Genomic DNA, 21,345 nt, shown 5'->3' with positions numbered 1-21,345 from the left:
TTATTGAAGTATACATCACCAAAATTACCACAGATTGCCATAGATTAGCTGTTAATTACCTAAATTACTTAAGATTCCGGTAACTTTAGTAAATTACCGGTACCTTTGCAACCCTAAACTGCACAGGAAAAAAACACCCAAAGCATTTGCAAAGGGTTAGTTAAGTGTTCCTTAATGGTAATCATTTACATCTGTATTTTGACAATGCTGGTCTCGTAAAGTAGGCTAAATGTCTTGGGTGCTGCTGGGACCCTCTGAGATATATGTTAACTCCACCCTTGCTATCTTGTTTCAGGGGGAAGTGGGGGTATCCGTGCCCTTGCTCTGTGTCTGTGTCGTAAAACAAATGGATTTCTCTTTTACAGCAACAGTCAGCGAAATGTTAACGAGAATAATATGTGAATATAAACCCTCCTTTCTCTACAGTGCCTTCAGAATGTTTTTTTTTACCATCTACAGTACACACAAAAAGTGAAAGCATGTTTTTAGACATTTTTGCAAATTTATGGAAAATGAAATACTGAAACATCTCATTTACATAAGTAAAAAGTAAACCCCTGAGTCAATACTTCGTAGAAACACCTTTGGCGGCGAGTAAAGCTTTGCTCTGTCTTGGGTATGTCTCTATCAGCGTGCACATCTGGATTTTTATGCCACTCTTCCTTACAGATTTCCTCAAGCTCTGTTAGGTTAGATGGGGAGCGTTGGTGAACAGCAATCGTCAAGTCTTTCCACAGATTTTCAATGGGATTCAAGTCTGGGCTTTGGCTGGGCCACTCAAGGACTATAACATTTTTGTTCTCTAGTCATTCCAGTTACAGTGGTTATCTGTTTGGATTGATCTCTAGGCTAGTATTTCTGCACGCCTCTGAGCTATGCATGAGAAGAATCCCTGGGCCGGCCCCTCTTATGTGGGGAACATGATCAGGCTTTTGGTCATCGGTAAATTGGGCAGCCCCTCCAACCCATATCGAAAGCTCAATGTCAGTGTCTAACACAAATGCTAACTTATGCTCGTGCAGACACACAACAATAAAGTCCCATACACACACACATCCCCCTTCCCCACATTCTTAACAGTCCTGAATTATACAGTATATACATTCATATTGCATGCAACAATTCCACACAAACAAGACACAAGACACACACACAACAAGACACACAAACACGCTCCAAGGAACACACATTCATGCAAATAATCCCAAGCCCACACTCACACAAATACAAACCCAGCCCTTTTACACAAAGGGTGGGGCTTTCCCCTCCACCACACTTCCCAAAAATGTGTGAGAGAGGGTATGACAGAGAGAGAGAGAGAGCACAGGGCGTTGCAAGCAAGGGAGGAAATATTGATGAGAATGATGGACCTGATGACGAAGAGTAGAACAATGTGATGATGTGTGGTTCTGGACGAGACTGGAATCTCTATTTAAATCATATCAGACAGTCTGACGAGAAGAGGCATAGTGACGAGAGAGGATAAAAGATAACAGACGGCCAACACCAACTAATTTCCCAGTTCACTCCTCTGCCAAGTACTGTACAAGGTAAGCTCTTCTTTACCACGTAGACTACAGCATCTTGTTTTACAATAGTTAGCAGGACACCACTTAATACTTGTTAAGTGTTTTCTAAACTTTATTGTGAAGTTTTAATTGTCCAAGCAAAACCAAAGCTATCATTGTGATTATAAAGTAGACGACTGTTAAGTGAGTTTCTGTAACCATCAATAAATCATTAGGCTGTGAACCAACGTGAATAACTTAAAATGAACTCCCGAGTGGCGCAGCGGTCTGAAGCACTGCATCTCAGAGCAAGAAGCGTCACTACAGTCCCAGTTTCGTATCCAGGCTTTATCACATCCGGCCGTGATTGGGAGTCTCATAGGGTGGCGCACAATTGGCCCAGCGCTGTCCGGGGTAGGCCGTCATTGTAAATAACAAACTTGCCTAGTTGAATAAAAAAACGGTACCATTTGGGGGTCTTACTATTTGCAAATGATGTGGGAATCTGAATAGAAATTTGTTTTTGAAACTACACTTTCAGCTCATAACAGATTTTGTTCAGGAACTTTCGTAAAAAAAATCATTATTCATGTCACTTTCAATTACCTCTGTGATGTTGTTAGTCTGTGTAACTTTCCACATATGCTCACCCTCCTTTTTGCTGGATGGATCTTTTGTGACAGGCAAATTGCTGATAATTCAGTCCTGGAAATCGGGGGGAAAAAGATCTCAGCAATTAATGGTGAACTGGAAATGTTTTAGCCATTATACTGTAGAAAGTTCCAGCCCACTCCAGACTGTGGTTTGGTGAAACTGGGACAGATTATATCAGAGAGGAGTCGTGGTTTTAAATGTCAGCGCTCTTTCAAATAGGGACCATAAGAATTGAATATTGCTGAGGAGTCAGAAGAGGCATATAAAATAGACACAATTTTCAGATTATTCTGTGTGTTACTGCAATACGGCAGTGATTCTACCTTATTTATGGCATACTATCGAATGGCAAAATAGTGCATGTGTTGCGATTCATAACCTCAGAATGACCTCTGCTGGCCAATGGTGCTGTTAAATCATGTCTGTCATGTCTTTCCTCCCAACACTTAAAGGGGAACTGCGATAGGATAATGTTCAACTACAGTTTCTTCAGATGAAACATCTGCCTAAGAGTCAGCGATAAAGTCAGGGAACGATTTTGTCATTATACCGCTGCTATAGTCAATACTGACCAAGTTCCAGTGGTTGTCATTATGTCCCATGGGGAGCAACATGTTACATACACACCCACACAGGTTGCTATGTTTTTGACGAGGACAAAAGTTATCAAAATCTAGTCGCAGTCATATGATATGACACCGATATTTTGATAATAAACTATAACTACGTTATTATAACTCTAAGCAAATAGGCTACATACTAACTGAACTGAAAGTGTATTGAAATGGGTAACATCTGGGGAAACACCAGGAACGATTTTATATTCTTTATTTAAAAATAATAATACATGGCCTGAATAAAAACAATTCCTCTGTGGCTGTGTTCAATGGAAGGACAAACACGCTGCTTTGGAAATACATTTCCTCTGAAAGACTCTGTTTGCATCTTAATAAGGATCCGTCCCTTTTTTTCAATTTTCGACTAAAATGACAGACCCAAATCTAACTGCCTGTAGCTCAGGACCTGAAGCAAGGATATGCATATTCTTGATACCATTTGAAAGGAAACACTTTGAAGTTTGTGGAAATGTGAAATGAATGTAGGAGAATATAACACATTAGATCTGGTAAAAGATAATACAAAGAAAAAAACATGCGTTTTAAAAACATTTTTGTACCATCTTCTTTGAATTGCAAGAGAAAAGCCATAATGTATTATTCCAGATGCAATTTAGGTTTTGGGCCACTAGGTGGCAGCAGTGTATGTGTAAAGTTTTAGACTGATCCAATGAACCATTGCATTTCTGTTCAACTGTCCAAATGTGCCTGATTGGTTTATTAATAACTTTTCAAGTTCATAGCTGTGCACTCTCCTCAAACAATAGCATGGTATTATTTAATTGTAATAGCTACTGTAAATTGGATTAACAAGAATTTAAGCTTTCTGCCAATATCAGATATGTCTATGTCCTGGGAAATGTTCTTGTTACTTACAACCTCATGCTAATCGCATTTGCCAACATTAGCTCAACCGTCCCGTGGGGGACCCACCGATCCTGTAGAGGTTTTAATACGTCCTAGCCACACAGAAAATAGCATTCTGCTGCCATTTGATTTTAATAACGAACCAGGGTCCTTATGGAGAGAGCCCGAAACCAAACGGACTCTAATATTGGTAGAGCATTTCCACTGGGCACACACTGGTCGAATCAACATTGTTTCAATGTAATTGCAAAGAAATGACGTTGAATCAACGTGGAATAGACGTTGAATTGACGTCTGTGCCCAGTGGGTGGTAAAAGCTGCCTCCTCTGTCATTATAAACAATTGAAACAGTCCACAGCCCCAGACAGCTGCAGTCAACCAGTCTGCTATGGCTTTGGCGTGGCCATCCTCCAACTACAGCACTTGGTGGTGAACTAAGCCACACTTAAATGTTTTATATTTTATGTTGAATTTTGCACTTCTTTTACTGGTACTTTGCAACTTTTCACCTTTCATTCAATTAATAACATGTTAGTAGTGGACTTATTTTTGCCGTTTTTCCTAACGATATTTGAGGTGGTTTCATTTTCCTTATTTGAAGCACTTACTCGAGTGGCTCTACATATGAGTGTCTGCTAACTAGGGTTGCAAAGCTACCGGTTACCGGAATCTTCTGTAATTTTGGTAATTAACAGGTAATTTATGGTAATTTAGCTAATTTATACTTGAATAACTTTAAAAAAATGTATTCATACATAGTATTCATTTTCTTTTATATCTGTGTCCATATGATCCATGATTTTCTAGTGGATAGACCATATGGTTTAGAGACAACAGCCTGAAAAGTGAACATATGGCATTATTTTCAATGAACTCTTCCAACTATTGTCTTTTTTCATAACTGCCACCAGTTTGGCCACAAAAGATTTACAACAAAGACAGAGAACCACACATTTTCCCTGACAACCCAAAGTACTCGTTACATTTTGAATGCTTAGCAGAACAGGAACATTTTGACATTTACGCACTTATAAAGAGAATACACGGTCATCTCTACTGCCTATGGTCTGGCGGACTCATTAAACACAAATGCATCTTTTGAAAATAATATCTGAGTGTTGGAGTGTGCCCCTGGCTATCCGTACATTTTTAAAACAAGAAAATGATGCTGTTTGCTTTGCTTAATATAAGGAATTTGAAGTGATTTATACATTTACTATTGATACTTAAGTATATTTTAGCAATTACATTTACCCTTGATACTTAAGTATATTTAAAACCAAATACTTTTAGAATTTTACTCAAGTAGAATTTTACAGGGTGACTTTCACTTTTACTTGAGTAACTTTTTATTCAGGTATCTATACTTCTACTCAAGTATGACAACAACAAACTGGATACACCGAATGTATTTCAAAATAGAATTGAAGTACTCTGAAACACCCAAAGAGTGTTGTGAAAACACTATTGGCGTTTCAGACCATGTAAAAGACAGCATCAAAACACTAAAATAATGTTCTGTCAAAAATATGCTGAAAACTTCATATTAAATACCAACCACATAGAACAACACTACATATTCCCTTTTTTCAAAGATAGAGAAACATGAAAACCAAAACATCCCATTCTTATGTAGCCTATCACACGCAGTTTCTTGTAAACTATGAATGTATGGTCGTACTTTTGGTTTTCCCTCGTTTGAATAGAAAGGTGTGATACTCATATTAGGTTAATCGTCCCATTCCGTTCAACGCTGAAGTACTATTAAATGGGGACTAAGCAGTTGAAACAATAACAAAGTGGATCCCCTCCCCTGTTTTGCTAAAAAAGCTGAGGAGTGGGGCTGGAGAAATGTAACCACTCTCAAATTCATGGACAGACGCAAGGATTGACCATCTATGACATCAACATTATAGTTTTATTCATTTTTTGAGGCTATTATTTGTTTACATTTACTTTGTTTACAAACATTGGAGTAAAACAAGCTTATATTTTGTGACAGAGTTCATGAGGCATTTCTAAGTTATATTCTTCAAGAATCAATAGTTACATACAATACATATACAAAAGTATGTGGACACCCCTTCACATCAGTGGTTTCGGCTATTTCAGACACACCCTTTGCTTGTAGGTGTATAAAATCGAGCACAAAGCCATGCAATATTGATAGACAGACATTGGCAGTAGAATGGCCTTACTGACGAGCTCAGTGACTTTCAATGTGGCACCGCCATAGGATGTCACCTTTTCAACAAGTTAATTAGTCAAATTTCTGCCCTTCTAGAGCTTCCCTGGTCAACAGTAAGTGCTGTAATTGTGAAGTGGAAACGACTAGGAGCAACAACAGCTCAGCCGGGAAGTGGTAAGCCACACAAGCTCACAGAACGGGACCGCCGAGTGCTGAAGCACGTGGCGCGTAATAATTGCCTGTCCTCGGTTGCAACACTCACCGAGTTCCAAACTGCCTCTGTAAGCAACGTCCGCACAATAACTGTTCTTCAGGAGTTTCATGAAATGGGTTTCCATGGCCGAGCAGCAGCACACAAGCCTACGATCACAATATGCAACGCATTGTGATTGGTTGGAGAGGTGTAAAGCTCGCCGCCATTGGACTCTGGAAGAGGTGGAACCGCGTTCTCTGGAGTGATGAATCGTGCTTCACTCTCTGCTAGTCCGATGGACGAATCTGGGTTTGGTGGATGCCAGGAGAACGCAGCCTACCCCAATGCATTGTGCCAACTGTAAAGTTTGGTGGAGGAGGAATAATGGTCTGGGGTTGTTTGTCATGGAATGGGCCCCTTAGTTCCAGTGAGGTAAAGTCTTAACACTCCAGTAAAGAAGACCCTTTCTTGTTTCAGCAGGACAATTCCCCCGTGCACAAAGTGAGGTCCATACAGAAATGGTCTGTCGAGATTGGTGTGGAAGAACTTGACTGGCCTGCACAGAGCCCTGCCCTCAACCCCATCGAACACCTTTTGGATGAATTGGAACGCTGACTGCGAGTCACGCCTAATCGTCCAACATCAGTGCCTGACCTCACTAATGGTCTTGTGGCTGAATGGAAGCAAGTCCCTGCAGCAATGTTCCAACATATAGTGGAAAGCGTTCCCAGAACAGTGGAGGCTGTTATAGCAGCAATAGGAGGACCAACCCCATATTAACGCCCATGATTTTAGAATGAGATGTTCGATGAGCAGGTGTCCACATACTTTTGGTTATGTAGTGTATCATTAATTAATAAGTACAAAAAATGGATATAGCAACTGCCGATTGCCCCTAAGTCAACAGAGATTTAAGATTCCAGTACTAGACGATAGGCTAGTAGTCTCTTTGGCCTGCACCCTCCCATGATCTTATATCCACATAAAACCAATTTTACAAAACACAATTTCAAGAAATTATGATGCAGCTTTATTTGTCTGAAGCATTTTTCACATCACTCATTTTATTTATAACATCTTATTTTACTTTGTGGATTTTTTGTTTAGTGTCACGTGCAAACACATACTGCTTTATTAACTTGACATTTTGTTTGTGTGTGCATCAAACAAAGCTAACCCCTCTTCCTCTTTTCTAGGAGCATCAATGGACCTGTCAATCAATCTCTACCCCTTTCTCCTCCTCTTTTCCATCAGTGGAGTTCTTGGAGTGTGCCCAGATGTATGCCAGTGCAGAGACAGCAAAATCCTCTGCCAAGGCAGGTCAATCACAGAGTTCCCGTCCTCAGTGCCTGGCTCTACCACCACCTTCTACATCTCCAACACCAACATTACCGCTCTCAAACCCCATGACTTGGCTACTTTTGCCGAGGCCCTTGGCATCTTTGTGGTCAAAGACACTGGGATCAGAGAGGTGTTCCCTGGCACCTTTGACCTCAGTCATAACCTGGGTGCCCTGGGCTTCACCGGCACTGAGCTGAATGACCTGCCTGAGGCCCTGTTTCTAAATCTGGTGAAGCTGGAATCTCTGACTCTGAGTGGCAACAAGCTCCTGGTGCTCCGCCCTGCCTGGCTCAACTCCCTCACTGCTCTTAGGACCCTGGACATTAGCAAGAACCTCATCACGTCTGTACCTGAGGAGGCCTTTCGCTCTGTCACTGAGCTGCAGCATCTCTCCCTAGCCAGGAATAACATCAGTCAGCTTTCAAGGGACACCTTCAGGGGCCTGAGAAATCTCAAATCCCTGCGTCTGAACCGGAACACTCTCAGGGAGATCCCTGCCGGAGCGTTGGATGACCTGGTGAGCCTGGAGGAGATTTCTTTGCAGGATAACGACATCACTCATCTCTCCGCTAACCTGTTCTCCCAGCTGCAGAGCCTGCAGAAGCTTTATCTCTCCAGCAACCGGCTGACTTCCCTCCCACAGGGGATTTTCCTCAACCTCCCAAACTTGGCCCAGATCTCCCTGTATGAGAATGAGCTCCAGAGTCTGTCCCCAGGGGTTTTTGGGCCCATGGCTCTGAAGGAGCTATGGCTGTATGACAACCGGCTGACACGCCTGGAGGGCAAAACCTTCAGCAACCTGACCCAGCTACGTCTGCTGGTGCTGAGCCGGAACCAGATCAGCTCTGTGTCCCCCAGGGCCTTCAGTGGACTGGCCGAGCTGGGGGAAGTGTCGCTGCACACCAACCTCCTCACCAGCCTGCGGGAAGGGACCTTCCAGGGGCTGCCCAAGCTGGTCAACATCTCCCTCAAGCACAACTACATCAGCTCCCTCCCCGCAGGGCTTCTCCAGGGCCAGACACAACTTGGCCAGCTGGTCCTCCACAACAACTCCCTACCCAACCTGCCCTCAGAGCTCCTCAGCACCCTAACAGTGGCCAAGGAGGTGTTGCTGGCTGACAACCCCTGGAGGTGCGACCAGGATATTGTGCCACTGCGCGACTGGCTGACACGGCACCCCACCAAGACCAACCTCAGTGCTGTGGTGTGCCTCACGCCCTCTGCCCTGAGAGGTTACAGCATAGCCAATCTGACCAACGACGAGCTGATGCAGGATACTACGACAGCCATCCCTGATATCGCCCCCACAGAGAAGAGGAGGAAACCCCACACCCCCCCTTCCAAGACAAGCACCCCCTCTCCTGCTGCAGAGGCCACACCCACCCAGGAGCAGGGGGAGGACACCGGTAGTGGGCGGGGGAACGGAGAGGGCGTGTCCAGGAACACGCAGATCCTTATCACCGCGGTAGTCTGCACCGCTGTCATCACCAGTCTCATCGTCTGCTGCGTCTGTTGGAGGAGGAACAAGAGAGGCAGCCGCAATCTTGGCCGCAGGAACAAAAACAACTCAGTCATCTAGACTGGCCCAGAGGCCTGAGCACCACATAAGAGGTGTACTGTACAGTAATGCTGAACATGCCAGAGCAAATAACATTCTGATGTGGTTTTTCCCAAACATGTTAGCACAGGAACCCATCATGTCTCTATTAAGAACCCATGACCAACGACCGACGAGCTTGGCCCTGACTTTTGGGAAAGTCCACTCTGATGGAATAAGTGGCTCTGATTGGGATTCCATAATATGATTACTGATATGATATGATTACATAATAAGTCCCTCTTGAAGCTCTTTAGCAAGCTTGTTGTGGTCTGATGTTTTGCACAAAAAAAACAAGATATAAACTGTAACAATAATCACATGAAAATGGCATGGATGGTATGCACAAAATGCCATGCATGTTCTTCTTTTCAATACTGGAAAAATACTTCATACTGAACAAATCTAATGTCAAGACTTATTGCACTAATTAATAGATATACAGTGTATTCAGAAAGTATTCAGACCCCTTCACTTTTTTCCACATTTTGTTACGTTACAGCCTTATTCTAAAATGGATTAAATAGTTTTTTTTCTCTCTCATCAATCTACACACAATACCCTAGAATGACAAAGCAAAAACAGGTTTTTAGAAAATGTCTTAAATATCACATATACGTAAGTAAGTAGCTCTCCGAATGCACTGTAGGCTGGTTTCATCTCATTGCAAATGGTTATGCTTCACACACACAAATCAAGTAAAATGACTGTTATATTTAATAAATACGCTACATATTAGTGATATTCTGAAATGCTTAAGAGACAAGGGTTCATTGTGTGGCACAGTGTGTTAAAAATGACATTTTAACAACAACAATGTGTTCAATTGATGTGAGGGCATTCAACTTCTCTTCTTCAGTATTTGATCAAGTTGCAAATCACAAACACTTGTTCTTCAGGAAAACTGAGTCCTGGCTATTGGAGTGAGAAGTCAACACACAAATCAAATTTGGATTGCATTCTGAGTAGGCTACAACAGAGATTCATGATCAGATGGGCTTATGCCAAGGTTTCATGATGAGGTTGGCTGGGGTTCACATTAAGAGCTCTGCAATTACCTTGGCACCCACTGGTTGTGTGTGGGCGAGATTCTGACTTTAACCTTGTACATTCCATGTGTCTAATGCTCGCTGATGGTATTTAGTGGCGGAATGTAAACCTTATCTCAACTGTATACTGCAGTGGGTCACAAATCAACCAATGGTTTTTACACTTCATTAGAGTAGACTATAAAACACTCCCATCTAGAAGACACATAATAAGTTATATTTGATCTGTCATGCTCAACAAAATTTCACAAACCATAAAATCCAGAGGCTAAAGCAAGGTTAGTTGACTAGCTAACTAGGCTAAAATAGTAGGACTAAATAGCATTAAGCTAGTTATTTGTCACACAGCTACTGTACCTAGAAAACAAACACATTACGATGAGAAAACACACATTCACCTAGACAATAGCTATATTTATCAGGAAAAACTGAGTATTGGCTGAATAGCTAGTCAGACTGACCAAATGTAGCTAGCTAGCTAGGTAGTTGAACAGAAAAAAAGTTAACTTAAACTCTCTAACTTGTTATTTGTGTGTATTTAGGAGTAAAACTAATACTGTGCTTTCAAGCAAATAAAAATACTTATCCACAAATAGCTATTAGCTAAGCTAAAACTGACAACTTGAAGCAGAAGAAGGTCTCCTACTTTGTCGACTTCACACTTCAAAGCTGTTATCCATGAAACTTGAGCATGCTGGGAGCTGGGTGAACTTCAATTTGGCTCCCAAATCTAATTCCTTTGGCACACGAGAGCAGGGATCTGTATAGATGTGGTATAGATTTGTCTTTGTGTGTATCAACAGATACAAATACTTTTTTGGTATCTCCCGCTGGCAGTGAACGAATGAGAGTTTACAAAAACATTGGTAAGCTATAATTATTAATGCTTAATTATAGTAATTATTATACCGGTATACCAGTAATATATATTTTTTAACGTTTTATTTATTTCACCTTTATTTAACCAGGTAGGCTAGTTGAGAACAAGTTCTCATTTGCAACTGCGACCTGGCCAATATAAAGCATAGCAGTGTGACACAGACAACAACACAGAGTTACACATGGAGTAAACAATAAACAAGCCAATAACACAATAAACAAGTCAATGACACAGTAGAAAAAATAAAGTCTATATACAGTGTGATAAATGAGCAGATGATGATGTGCAAGTAGAGATACTGGTGTGCAAAAGAGCAGAAAAGTAAATAAAATAAAAACAGTATGGGAATGAGGTAGGTAGATTGGGTGGGCTATTTACAGATGGACTATGTACAGCTGCAGCGATCGGTTAGCTGCTCAGATAGTTGATGTTTAAAGTTGGTGAGGGAAATAAAAGTCTCCAACTTCAGCGATTTTTGCAATTCGTTCCAGTCACTGGCAGCAGAGAACTGGAAGGAAAGGGGGCCAAATGAGGTGTTGGCTTTGGGGATGATCAGTGAGATATACCTGCTGGAACGTGTGCTACGGGTGGGTGTTGTTATCGTGACCAGTGAACTGAGATAAGGCTGAGCTTTACCTAGCATAGACTTATAGATGACCTGGAGCCAGTGGGTCTAGCGACGAATATGTAGCGAGGGCCAGCCGACTAGAGCATACAGGTCGCAGTGGTGGGTGGTATAAGGTGATTTGGTAACAAAACGGATGGCACTGTGATAGACTGCATCCAGTTTGCTGAGTAGAGTATTGAAAGCTATTTTGTAGATGACATCGCAGAAGTCGAGGATCGGTAGGATAGTCAGTTTTACTAGAGTATGTTTGGCGGCGTGAGTGAAGGAGGCTTTGTTGCGAAATAGAAAGCCCATTCTAGATTAGATTTTTGATTGGAGATGTTTAATATGAGTCTGGAAGGAGAGTTGACAGTCTAGCCAGACACCTAGGTATTTATAGTTGTCCACATATTCTAGGTCGGAACCGTCCAGGGTGGTGATGCTAGTCGGGTGGGCGGGTGCGGTCAGCGAACGGTTGAAAAGCATGCATTTGGGTTTACTGGTGTTTAAGTGCAGTTGGAGGCCACGGAAGGAGTGTTGTATGGCATTGAAGCTCGTTTGGAGGATAGTTAGCACAGTGTCCAAAGAAGGGCCAGAAGTATACAGAATAGTGTCGTCTGCGTAGAGGTGGATCAGGGAATCGCCCACAGCAAGAGCGACATCATTGATATATACAGAGAAAATAGTCAGCCCTAGAATTGAACCCTGTGGTACCTCCATAGAGACTGCCAGAGGTCCGGGCAACATGACACACTGAAATCTGTCTGCAAAGTAGGTGGTGAACCAGGCGAGGCAGTCATTAGAAAAACCAAGGCTATTGAGTCTGCCGATAAGAATACGGTGATTGACAGAGTCGAAAGCCTTGGCCAGGTCGATGAAGACGGCTGCACAGTACTGTCTTTTATCGATGGCGGTTATGATATCGTTTAGTACCTTGAGCGTGGTTGAGGTGCACCCGTGACCAGCTCGGAAGCCGGATTGCACAGCGGAGAAGGGACGGTGGGATTCGAAATGGTCAGTGATCTGTTTATTAATTTGGCTTTCGAAGACTTTAGAGAGGCAGGGCAGGATGGATATAGGTCTGTAACAGTTTGGGTCTAGGGTGTCACCCCCTTTGAAGAGGGGGATGACCATGGCAGCTTTCCAATCTTTAGGGATCTCGGACGATACGAAAGAGAGGTTGAACAGGCTGGTAATAGGGGTTGCAACCAATGGCGGCGGATAGTTTTAGAAAGAGAGGGTCCAGATTGTCTAGCCCAGCTGATTTGTACGGGTCCAGGTTTTGCAGCTCTTTCAGAACATCTGCTGTCTGGATATGGGTGAAAAAGAAGCTGGGGAGGCTTCGGCGAGTAGCTGCGGGGGAGATGGAGCTGTTGGCCGGGGTTGGATCAACCAGGAGCAAGGCATGGCCAGCCGTTGAGAAATGCTTATTGACATTTTCGATTATCATGGATTTATCAGCAGTGACCATATTACCTAGCCTCAGTGCAGTGGGCAGCTGGGAGGAGGTGCTCTTGTTCTCCATGGACTTTACAGTGTCCCAAATCTTTTTGGAGTTAGAGCTACAGGATGTGAATTTCTGCAAACCTTCCTGGTAAAATAAGGGCAAAATAAAATAAAAATCAGTAATATACAAACTTATCTGGTAAAATAAGGGTTAAATCAAATAAAAACCAGTAATACAGTATACCTACCTAGGCTACATGAAATTGCTCATAAAGAATAGGCCTTAATCACTTCATTATGGAAAAAGATATTAGGCCTTGTCCCGGGCCTTTCATTTCTGACAGCATTGGCCTCTTGAAGACAATTTCTCTTCAAAATAACTGATGAATTGTTTGCATATTCAACATTTGAATATTGAATATAGTGATTCGCATTGTAATAGCAGTATTATATATTACAATTTACAGTATTTCCGTTGCATAAGCATCAATCCCTCTCCTCTGGGGAAAACTGTGAAACTGCCTGTTTGACACAAGGCCAGCGTTATGGGCGGGCCAGGCCCCACTAAGGCCCTCCCGTCATGCCGGTCCTGTGTCAAACATGCAGTGTCACAGTGTCTACCATACCTCCTTGCCCAGCAAAATAAAATATTGGCATGGGCAAAATCTGACTGTGACGTGCACCGACACAAAGTTGCATCAATTGCAGATAAAGCATCCGAGTGAGCGAAACAGCACCCCTCCGTATGTGTAGCCCATGTATCTGATTCTGTCTGGACAGAAATATTATGGCATGTCATACTCTTTTTGGCCAGACAGCATCGAATACATGGGCAACATGTAGTTAGACAGAGGGGAGCTGTTTTGGCTCGGACACTTTCTCCGGTGAGATAGTTTTAGCCACTTTCGAATTGGCAGTTGCACAATGCACTGTTCAGATGCTGGAATTATTTTGGATGAATGTGAGAAGGTAACTGTGATTGCCAAACCAATCAGATGAAAAATAATGACTGGTTGTGTTCATGCCACATTAACCCATAACAGTCTAAGGGGGAGGGGGTGAATTATCGAAAAAATATACTGTACCAGTCAAAGGTTTGGAAACACCTACTCATCCAATGTTTATTTTGATTTTTTAAAACTATTTTCTACATTGTAGAATAATAGTGAAGACATCAACACTAAGAAATGAAAAATATGGAATCATGTAGTAACCAAAAAAGTGATACAAATCAAAATCTATTTGAGATTTTAGATTCTTCAAAGTAGCTGCCCTTTGCCTTGATGACAGCTTTGCACACTCTTGGCATTCTCTCAACCAGCTTCATGGGGAATGCTTTTCCAACAGTCTTGAAGGAGTTCCCACATATGCTGAGCACTTGCTGGCTGCTTTTTCTTCACTCTGCAGTCCAACTCATCCCAAACCATCTCAAATGGGTTGAGGTCGGGTGATTGTGGAGGCCAGGTCATCAGATGCTACACTCCATCACTCTCCTTGGTCAATTAGCCCTTACACAGCCCGGAGGTGTGTTTTGGGTCATTGTCCTGTTGAAAAATAAATTATAGTTGCACTAAGTGCTGTGATGTCTTCAATATTATTCTACATCATATAAAATAATAAAAATAAAGAAAAAACATTGAATGAGTAGATGTGTCCAATCTTTTGACTGGTACTGTATATAAAAAATGATTTGATGAAAAATACATTTTGAACTTATTGCTATTAGCCCATACAAACACATTGAATAACAGATTCACTACATAGATCAACAGATTGTCCCCCAAAAATATCAAAAGGAAGTTTGTTCTGAAGTGTCTGTCCTATATCTGAGAGATATAAGAAATATCAGGAATCATTTGTTATTTTTATTGTATTTAACCCCTTATTTTTTAAACTGAACAGTCTCCATATATACTGTACTTCCATTCATTTTTTCAAGATTGTTTTCTGAGGCCTGTGGGAGTCCTAGATCAAAACAACCGACATATATGTGTCCATGAGAGTCTCACCTTATTAGTGTGTAGCCCAAACTGTTGGGAAACTACAGACAGAAGTTGGCAGATCGGCTGTACCGACTTCAGAAGAATCCCAAGACGCTTGCGAGGGAGTGTTTGGGAGAGTGTTTGGGAGAGTCTCATCTTTCCATAGAGGGGTTCACTACAGACGATTTTGGGAGAAGACCGATTTTTGGGATGTCTCATATTCTGACAAACACCACTCTAGCTCTGTCACCTTTCACCGCAGATGCGGAAGTCCGACATCGGCTGATGCGATGGGTTGAGACGCATCCAACAGATATCTCTAGCTTAAACTGACAGATTTTTATGGTTATATTTTAATATTATGCTAATTCGATTTCTGGGGGAGCAGACATCGACTCTAGGAAGGTAATACATTTTATAGTTAAAAATCTAATCAAATCAAATTTTATTTGTCACATACACATGGTTAGCAGATGTTAATGCGAGTGTAGCGAAATGCTTGTGCTTCTAGTTCCGACAATGCAGTAATAACCAACAAGTAATCTAGCTAACAATTCCAAAACTACTACCTTGTAGACACAAGTGTAAGGGGATAAAGAATATGTACATAAAGATATATGAATGAGTGATGGTACAAAGCGGCATAGGCAAGATACAGTAGATGGTATTGAGTACAGTATATACATATGAGATGAGTATGTAAACAAAGTGGCATAGTTAAAGTGGCTAGTGATACATGTATTACATAAAGATGCAGTAGATGATATAGAGTACAGTATATACGTTTACATATGAGATGAATAATGTAGGGTATGTAAACATTATATTAGGTAGCATTGTTTAAAGTGGCTAGTGATATATTTTACATCATTTCCCATCAATTCCCATTATTAAAGTGGCTGGAGTTGAGTCAGTGTGTTGGCAGCAGCCACTCAATGTTAGTGGTGGCTGTTTAACAGTCTGATGGCCTTGAGATAGAAGCTGTTTTTCAGTCTCTTTACTATAAAACCAATTAAAACAGTTTGTGAGTGCAAGGAAGTCTCATAAAATCAAATGCCCGTCCAACTGATTCGTTCTAGCCAGGCCTTGGTTTGACAAAGGAACATTTGATTGTACCTGTAGTATTTTGGTAAGAAAGCTGCCAATGAAGAATGGTGCAACTGAGTGGTGGTGGAGGACACATGAGGCTAAATTCAAACAGACAGGAAATGGGAAGTAAACAACTTAACACACAATTATACACAACTGCAAGAGAGCTGGTTTAGGGCTTCATAGGCTATCTTGAATAATGCAGCATGTAAGCTTTCCGCCAACTTTCGGCAGGTAAATGAAGACATTGCCACCTTAACTTTCCTAAATGAATGATAGAAACTACCTAATACTTTATGAACCTGCTAGTTTATGAATATGTACATTCACCTCCCCAATGTGTGTTCTATGGGCTCACGCCTCTGTTCCTTCTTATCTCTGAAAGCAGAGGGTTCTCTATTCACGCCCCACGATAGCACACTAGAAGCTTGCTGTAGGACTTAGATAAGCTGATTAACAGGAGTAAACTATATAACGGTGTGTTTGCCTGACTCTCTCTATAACTGTCTTACTCGCCTCTGTCGATTATAAGCCTCAAGACGAGAGGAAATCATCAGGTATGGCTGTTTGCTTTTGTGTCAGACGTCACTTACATGAAAAAGTTGACTAGCCTGTACAGTATACCGTCATTGCTCTGCTTAGCATTTATCGTTTTGCTGCAGATATCACTTTAGAGATGTTTTTCTCTGTGAATCAGTAATATAAAGGTGAATATATCAAGTTATTTGCAATATCAAAAACAAAATCTTTCCATTAAATGTTTTATATATTTTCAGGAAAAATGACTAGAGGACACACCTTCATCTGTCTTCTGCCTTTACTGATTGGGTATTCATCTCAGTCCTGTCAGAAGGACTGTTCCAAAGAAAACCAGGATGTTTATGGATTGGACGTGACACAGATCCCAGTAAGTCTGAAAGCAGGTGTCACAGAGGTCTTCTTTGTGGACAGTAACATCACTGTCATCCCAAAGGGGGCCTTCGCCACCAACCCGAAGCTGGAAAAGGTAGCATTCATCAACACCCCCACCGTGTCCGTAGAGAACGGTGCTTTCGAGGGATTGGTCAACCTCAAGCATATTGAGATCTCCAATACCCCACTAACATCCTTGTCTGTAGATGTCTTCCAAGACATGCACAACCTGGAAGAACTTCTGCTGAAACACAACAAGATCCGTAGTCTGGAGAAAGGATTGTTTGATGGTCTTAAGAAACTGAGAGAACTCCAATTGCACATAAACAAGATTGACACGATTGAGGAGGGGACATTTGATGACCTAGAAAACCTTCGGACCCTCCATCTGGCCAAAAACGACCTCAGTTCTGTGTCCTCCGCCCTGTTCTCGAAGCTGCACAAACTGGAGGTACTGAGGCTCTATGAGAACCAACTTACCGCCATTCCTGACAATATATTAGAAAATCTATCCAATTTAAAGGAGATCGCTCTACAGAGTAACAACATCACTTCAATATCAGCAAATTTGTTCCCACATAAAGACAAATTAAACAAGATACTTTTGGACAATAACATGTTGACTGAATTGCCTCCAGAAATATTTGTGGGCTTTCCTCTGCTTAAAGCATTGACACTAAATGGAAATAAACTTGCAAGTCTACCTCCTGTCCTCTTTGGAGAGATGCCCAAACTGACTGAGTTGAGTCTCAGTCGAAACAGTCTTACCAGCCTTCCTCAGGGAGTATTTAGTCCTCTTAAGAAACTCAGGAAGTTGGATCTGTCTAACAACCAATTGTTAACCGTGTCTGAAGAGTCTTTTGAGGGCCCTGAGAAGCTAACAGAACTCAATCTTCAATACAACCACATCAAATCATTGAAAGCAAACACCTTTGAAAAGCTGACATCACTAACCACCCTTAGACTGGCTCATAATATCCTGGGGACACTTCCAGAGGGTGTATTTGACCCCTTACCAAAACTCAGCAAAGTCTATTTAAACAACAACACTTGGCATTGTGACTGCAGGTTGGTCCCCCTCTTCAATTGGATGAAGGCAAACCCTGGCAAGATCAAGTCTACGACTCCTGAGATCTGTAACCAGCCGGAGGATTTAAAGGGACAAGAAATCATGTCTCTCAAAGAGGACCAGCTCATATGTCCTGTATCTCCTCTGACCACCATCCCTTCACTCACCACAACCACCACCTTAGCCCCTACCACAACCACCACTTTAGCCCCTACCACAACCACCACCTTAGCCCCTACCACAACCACCACTTTAGCCCCTACCACAACCACCACCATAGCCCCTACCACCACCACCACCACCTTAGCCCCTACCACAACCACCACCATAGCCCCTACCACAACCACCACCTTAGCCCCTACCACAACCACCACCTTAGCCCCTACCACAACCACCACTTTAGCCCCTACCACAACCACCACCTTAGCCCCTACCACAACCACCACTTTAGCCCCTACCACAACCACCACCTTAGCCCCTACCACAACCACCACCATAGCCCCTACCACCACCACCACCTTAGCCCCTACCACAACCACCACCATAGCCCCTATCACAACCACCACCATAGCCCCTACCACAACCACCACCATAGCCCCTACCACAACCACCACCTTAGCCCCTACCACAACCACCACTTTAGCCCCTACCACAACCACCACTTTAGCCCCTACCACAACCACCACCTTAGACCCTACCACAGCCACCACCTTAGACCCTACCACAACCACCACCTTAGCCCCTACCACAACCACCACCTTAGCCCCTACCACAACCACCACCTTAGCCCCTACCACAACCACCATCTTAGCCACCACCTTAGCCCCTACCACAACCACCACCTTAGCCCCTACCACAACCACCACCTTAGCCCCTACCACAACCACCACCTTAGCCCCTACCACAACCACCACTTTAGCCCCTACCACAACCACCACTTTAGCCCCTACCACAACCACCACCTTAGCCCCTACCACAACCACCACCTTAGCCCCTACCACAACCACCACTTTAGCCCCTACCACAACCACCACCTTAGCCCCTACCACAACTACAACCACCTTAGCCACACCCACAACCACAACCACTGTCTCAACCCCAATACCCACCACCACACTTTTTACCACTATCCCAACAACCACCATCACAAGAACCACCATGAGAGATTCAACAGATCCACTGACCACGCCCAGGATCTTCAGCTGTCCCAACATAGCACCTTCTCGTCGCCCGTCCTCCTCCTACTACACCCGCCAGGCCTGGAGCAAGACCTCGCAGTGCAGGGCCCAGATGATATCCTACACAGCCATGCTGGTGGTGGAGATAGGCTGCACCCTGGTGCTGGCTAAGTTCACCCTGTCTCTGTACAGCTTGCTCCAGCGCAGGGAGAGGCTGTACACACGGGTCAACCTGACTCACTTTTCCTACAGGAAGGAGATCACGCTGAGGCCAGTCAAGGTGACAGAGACTGTGGGTCTGTGATTAGAGGGGGGGGGGGGGTTCACATGATTGTGCACATCACAAAGCCCTAGTGATGGGGTAAGGCGGAAGAAAATAGGGAATGTTAGTCATCTTTTTTGAAAATTAAATAAACACAAAAATATTAATCAATCAAATGTATCTATGAAGCCGTTTTTACATCAGCCGATGTCTTTGGGGTGCAACAGCCTAGGAGTAGTCCAATACAGTAACACGTTACAGTACAGTAACACAGTAACACAATACAGTAACACAGCAACACAATACAGTAAAACGTTACAGTACAGTAACACAGTAACACAATACAGTAACACAGCAACACAATACAGTAACACAGTAACACAATACAGTAACACAGCAACACAATACAGTAACACAGCAACACAATACAGTAAAACGTTACAGTACAGTAACACAGTAGTCCAACACAGTAACACAATACAGTCTTGCCCATTCACCCTCTGAATGACATACATACACAATCCACGTCTCAATTGTCTCAAGTCTTAAAACTCCTTCTTTAACCTGTCTCCTCCCCTTCATCATGTTGTGTATTGTATACTCAGTGTATATCACTATTTACATCGTATGCTATAACATGATAATAATAGTTTAATTTGTACATAGTTGAAGATACTATTCTTTATTTTCAAAACTAAATAAATGTTGTTCCTGTAAGCACCAGTCATGGTAGTCACCAGTCACCAGTCACCAGTCATGGTAGAAGGCTCTCTCTGCATTGTCTACTGATGACAAAATATATATAAAAAAAAAATGTACTCCTAAAGAAAGAGACCTGCCTCTGGCTTGAAACAAAGGCTGTGTGTCTGTGTATGCCGATGATTCAACCACATGCTCATCAGCAGCCACAGCTAATGAAGTCACTGAAACCCTTAACGAAGAGTTGCAGTCTGTTTTGGAATGGGTGGCCAGTAATAAACTGGTCCTGAACATCTCTAAAACTAAGAGCATTGTATTTGGTACAAATCATTCCTTAAGTTCTAGACCTCAGCTGAATCTGGTAATGAATGGTGTGGCTGTTGAACAAGTTGAGGAGACTACATTTCTTGGTGTTACCTGAGATTGTAAACTGTCAAAACATATATATTCAATGGTTGTAAAGATGGGGAGAGGTCTGTCCGTCATAAAAACATTTTTTTACACAGTCCACAAAGCAAGTCCTTTAGGCTCTAGTTTTATCTTATCTTGATTTTTGTTCAGTCATATGGTCAAGTGCTGCCAAGAAAGACCTAGTTAAGCTGCAGCTGGCCCAGAACAGAGCGGCAAGTCAGGCTCTTCATTGTAATCATAGGGCTAATATTAATACAAATATGAATATTAATACTATGAATAATAATATTAATACAGTCTCTCTTTGCTAAGAGTTGAGGAGACTGACTGCATCACTTCTTGTTTTTCCAAGAAACATTAATGTGTTGGAAATTCCAAATTGTTTGCACACAACACTGACACACACACTTACCCCACCAGACATGCCACCAGGGGTCTTTTCACAGTCAACAGGTCCAGAACAAATTCAAGGAAAAGTACAGTATTATACAGAGCCATGATTGCATGGACCTCCTTTCCATCTCATATAGAACAAGTGAACAGCAAACCAGCACAACGCCTCTCCCCCACGTGACCTACTTGTTGTGTGTATGTACTGACATGTGACCTACTTGTTGTGTGTATGTACTGACATGTAACCTATTTGTTGTGTGTATGTACTGACATGTAACCTACTTGTTGTGTGTATGTACTGACATGTGACCTACTTGTTGTGTGTATGTACTGACATGTGACCTACTTGTGTGTATGTACTGACATGTGACCTACTTGTTGTGTGTATGTACTGACATGTGAC

The 21,345-nt window shown here is 42.5% G+C and overlaps 1 protein-coding gene across 1 annotated transcript; it reads left to right on the top strand.

Moving 5' to 3' along the window:
• Nucleotides 1-1,449: 1,449 nt before the first annotated feature.
• Nucleotides 1,450-19,604, top strand: LOC139416766 (slit homolog 1 protein-like). The gene is made up of 4 exons (XM_071169435.1): nt 1,450-1,550; nt 7,224-8,938; nt 16,521-16,575; nt 16,795-19,604. The coding sequence occupies exons 2-4, from the start codon at nt 7,232-7,234 to the stop codon at nt 19,479-19,481; spliced, it is 4,449 nt and encodes a 1,482-aa protein (XP_071025536.1). The 5' UTR covers nt 1,450-1,550; nt 7,224-7,231; the 3' UTR covers nt 19,482-19,604.
• Nucleotides 19,605-21,345: the final 1,741 nt, after the last annotated feature.

The sequence above is a fragment of the Oncorhynchus clarkii genome, chromosome 1 (assembly GCF_045791955.1).
Source record: "Oncorhynchus clarkii lewisi isolate Uvic-CL-2024 chromosome 1, UVic_Ocla_1.0, whole genome shotgun sequence".
NCBI lineage: Eukaryota > Metazoa > Chordata > Actinopteri > Salmoniformes > Salmonidae > Oncorhynchus > Oncorhynchus clarkii.
Note: the sequence above shows the minus strand (reverse complement) of the source record. Positions and strands in the feature narration are given on the sequence as shown.

What these genes read in the sequence shown, in the direction of transcription:
- LOC139416766 (XM_071169435.1), top strand. Translation starts at nt 7,232, where the DNA reads ATGGACCTGTCAATCAATCTCTACCCCTTTCTCCTCCTCTTTTCCATC. An exon ending in GCAGGAACAAAAACAACTCA is followed by an intron (nt 8,939 to 16,520) that starts GTCATCTAGACT and finishes ACTCTCTCTATA; the next exon opens with ACTGTCTTACTCGCCTCTGT. An exon ending in AGACGAGAGGAAATCATCAG is followed by an intron (nt 16,576 to 16,794) that starts GTATGGCTGTTT and finishes ATATATTTTCAG; the next exon opens with GAAAAATGACTAGAGGACAC.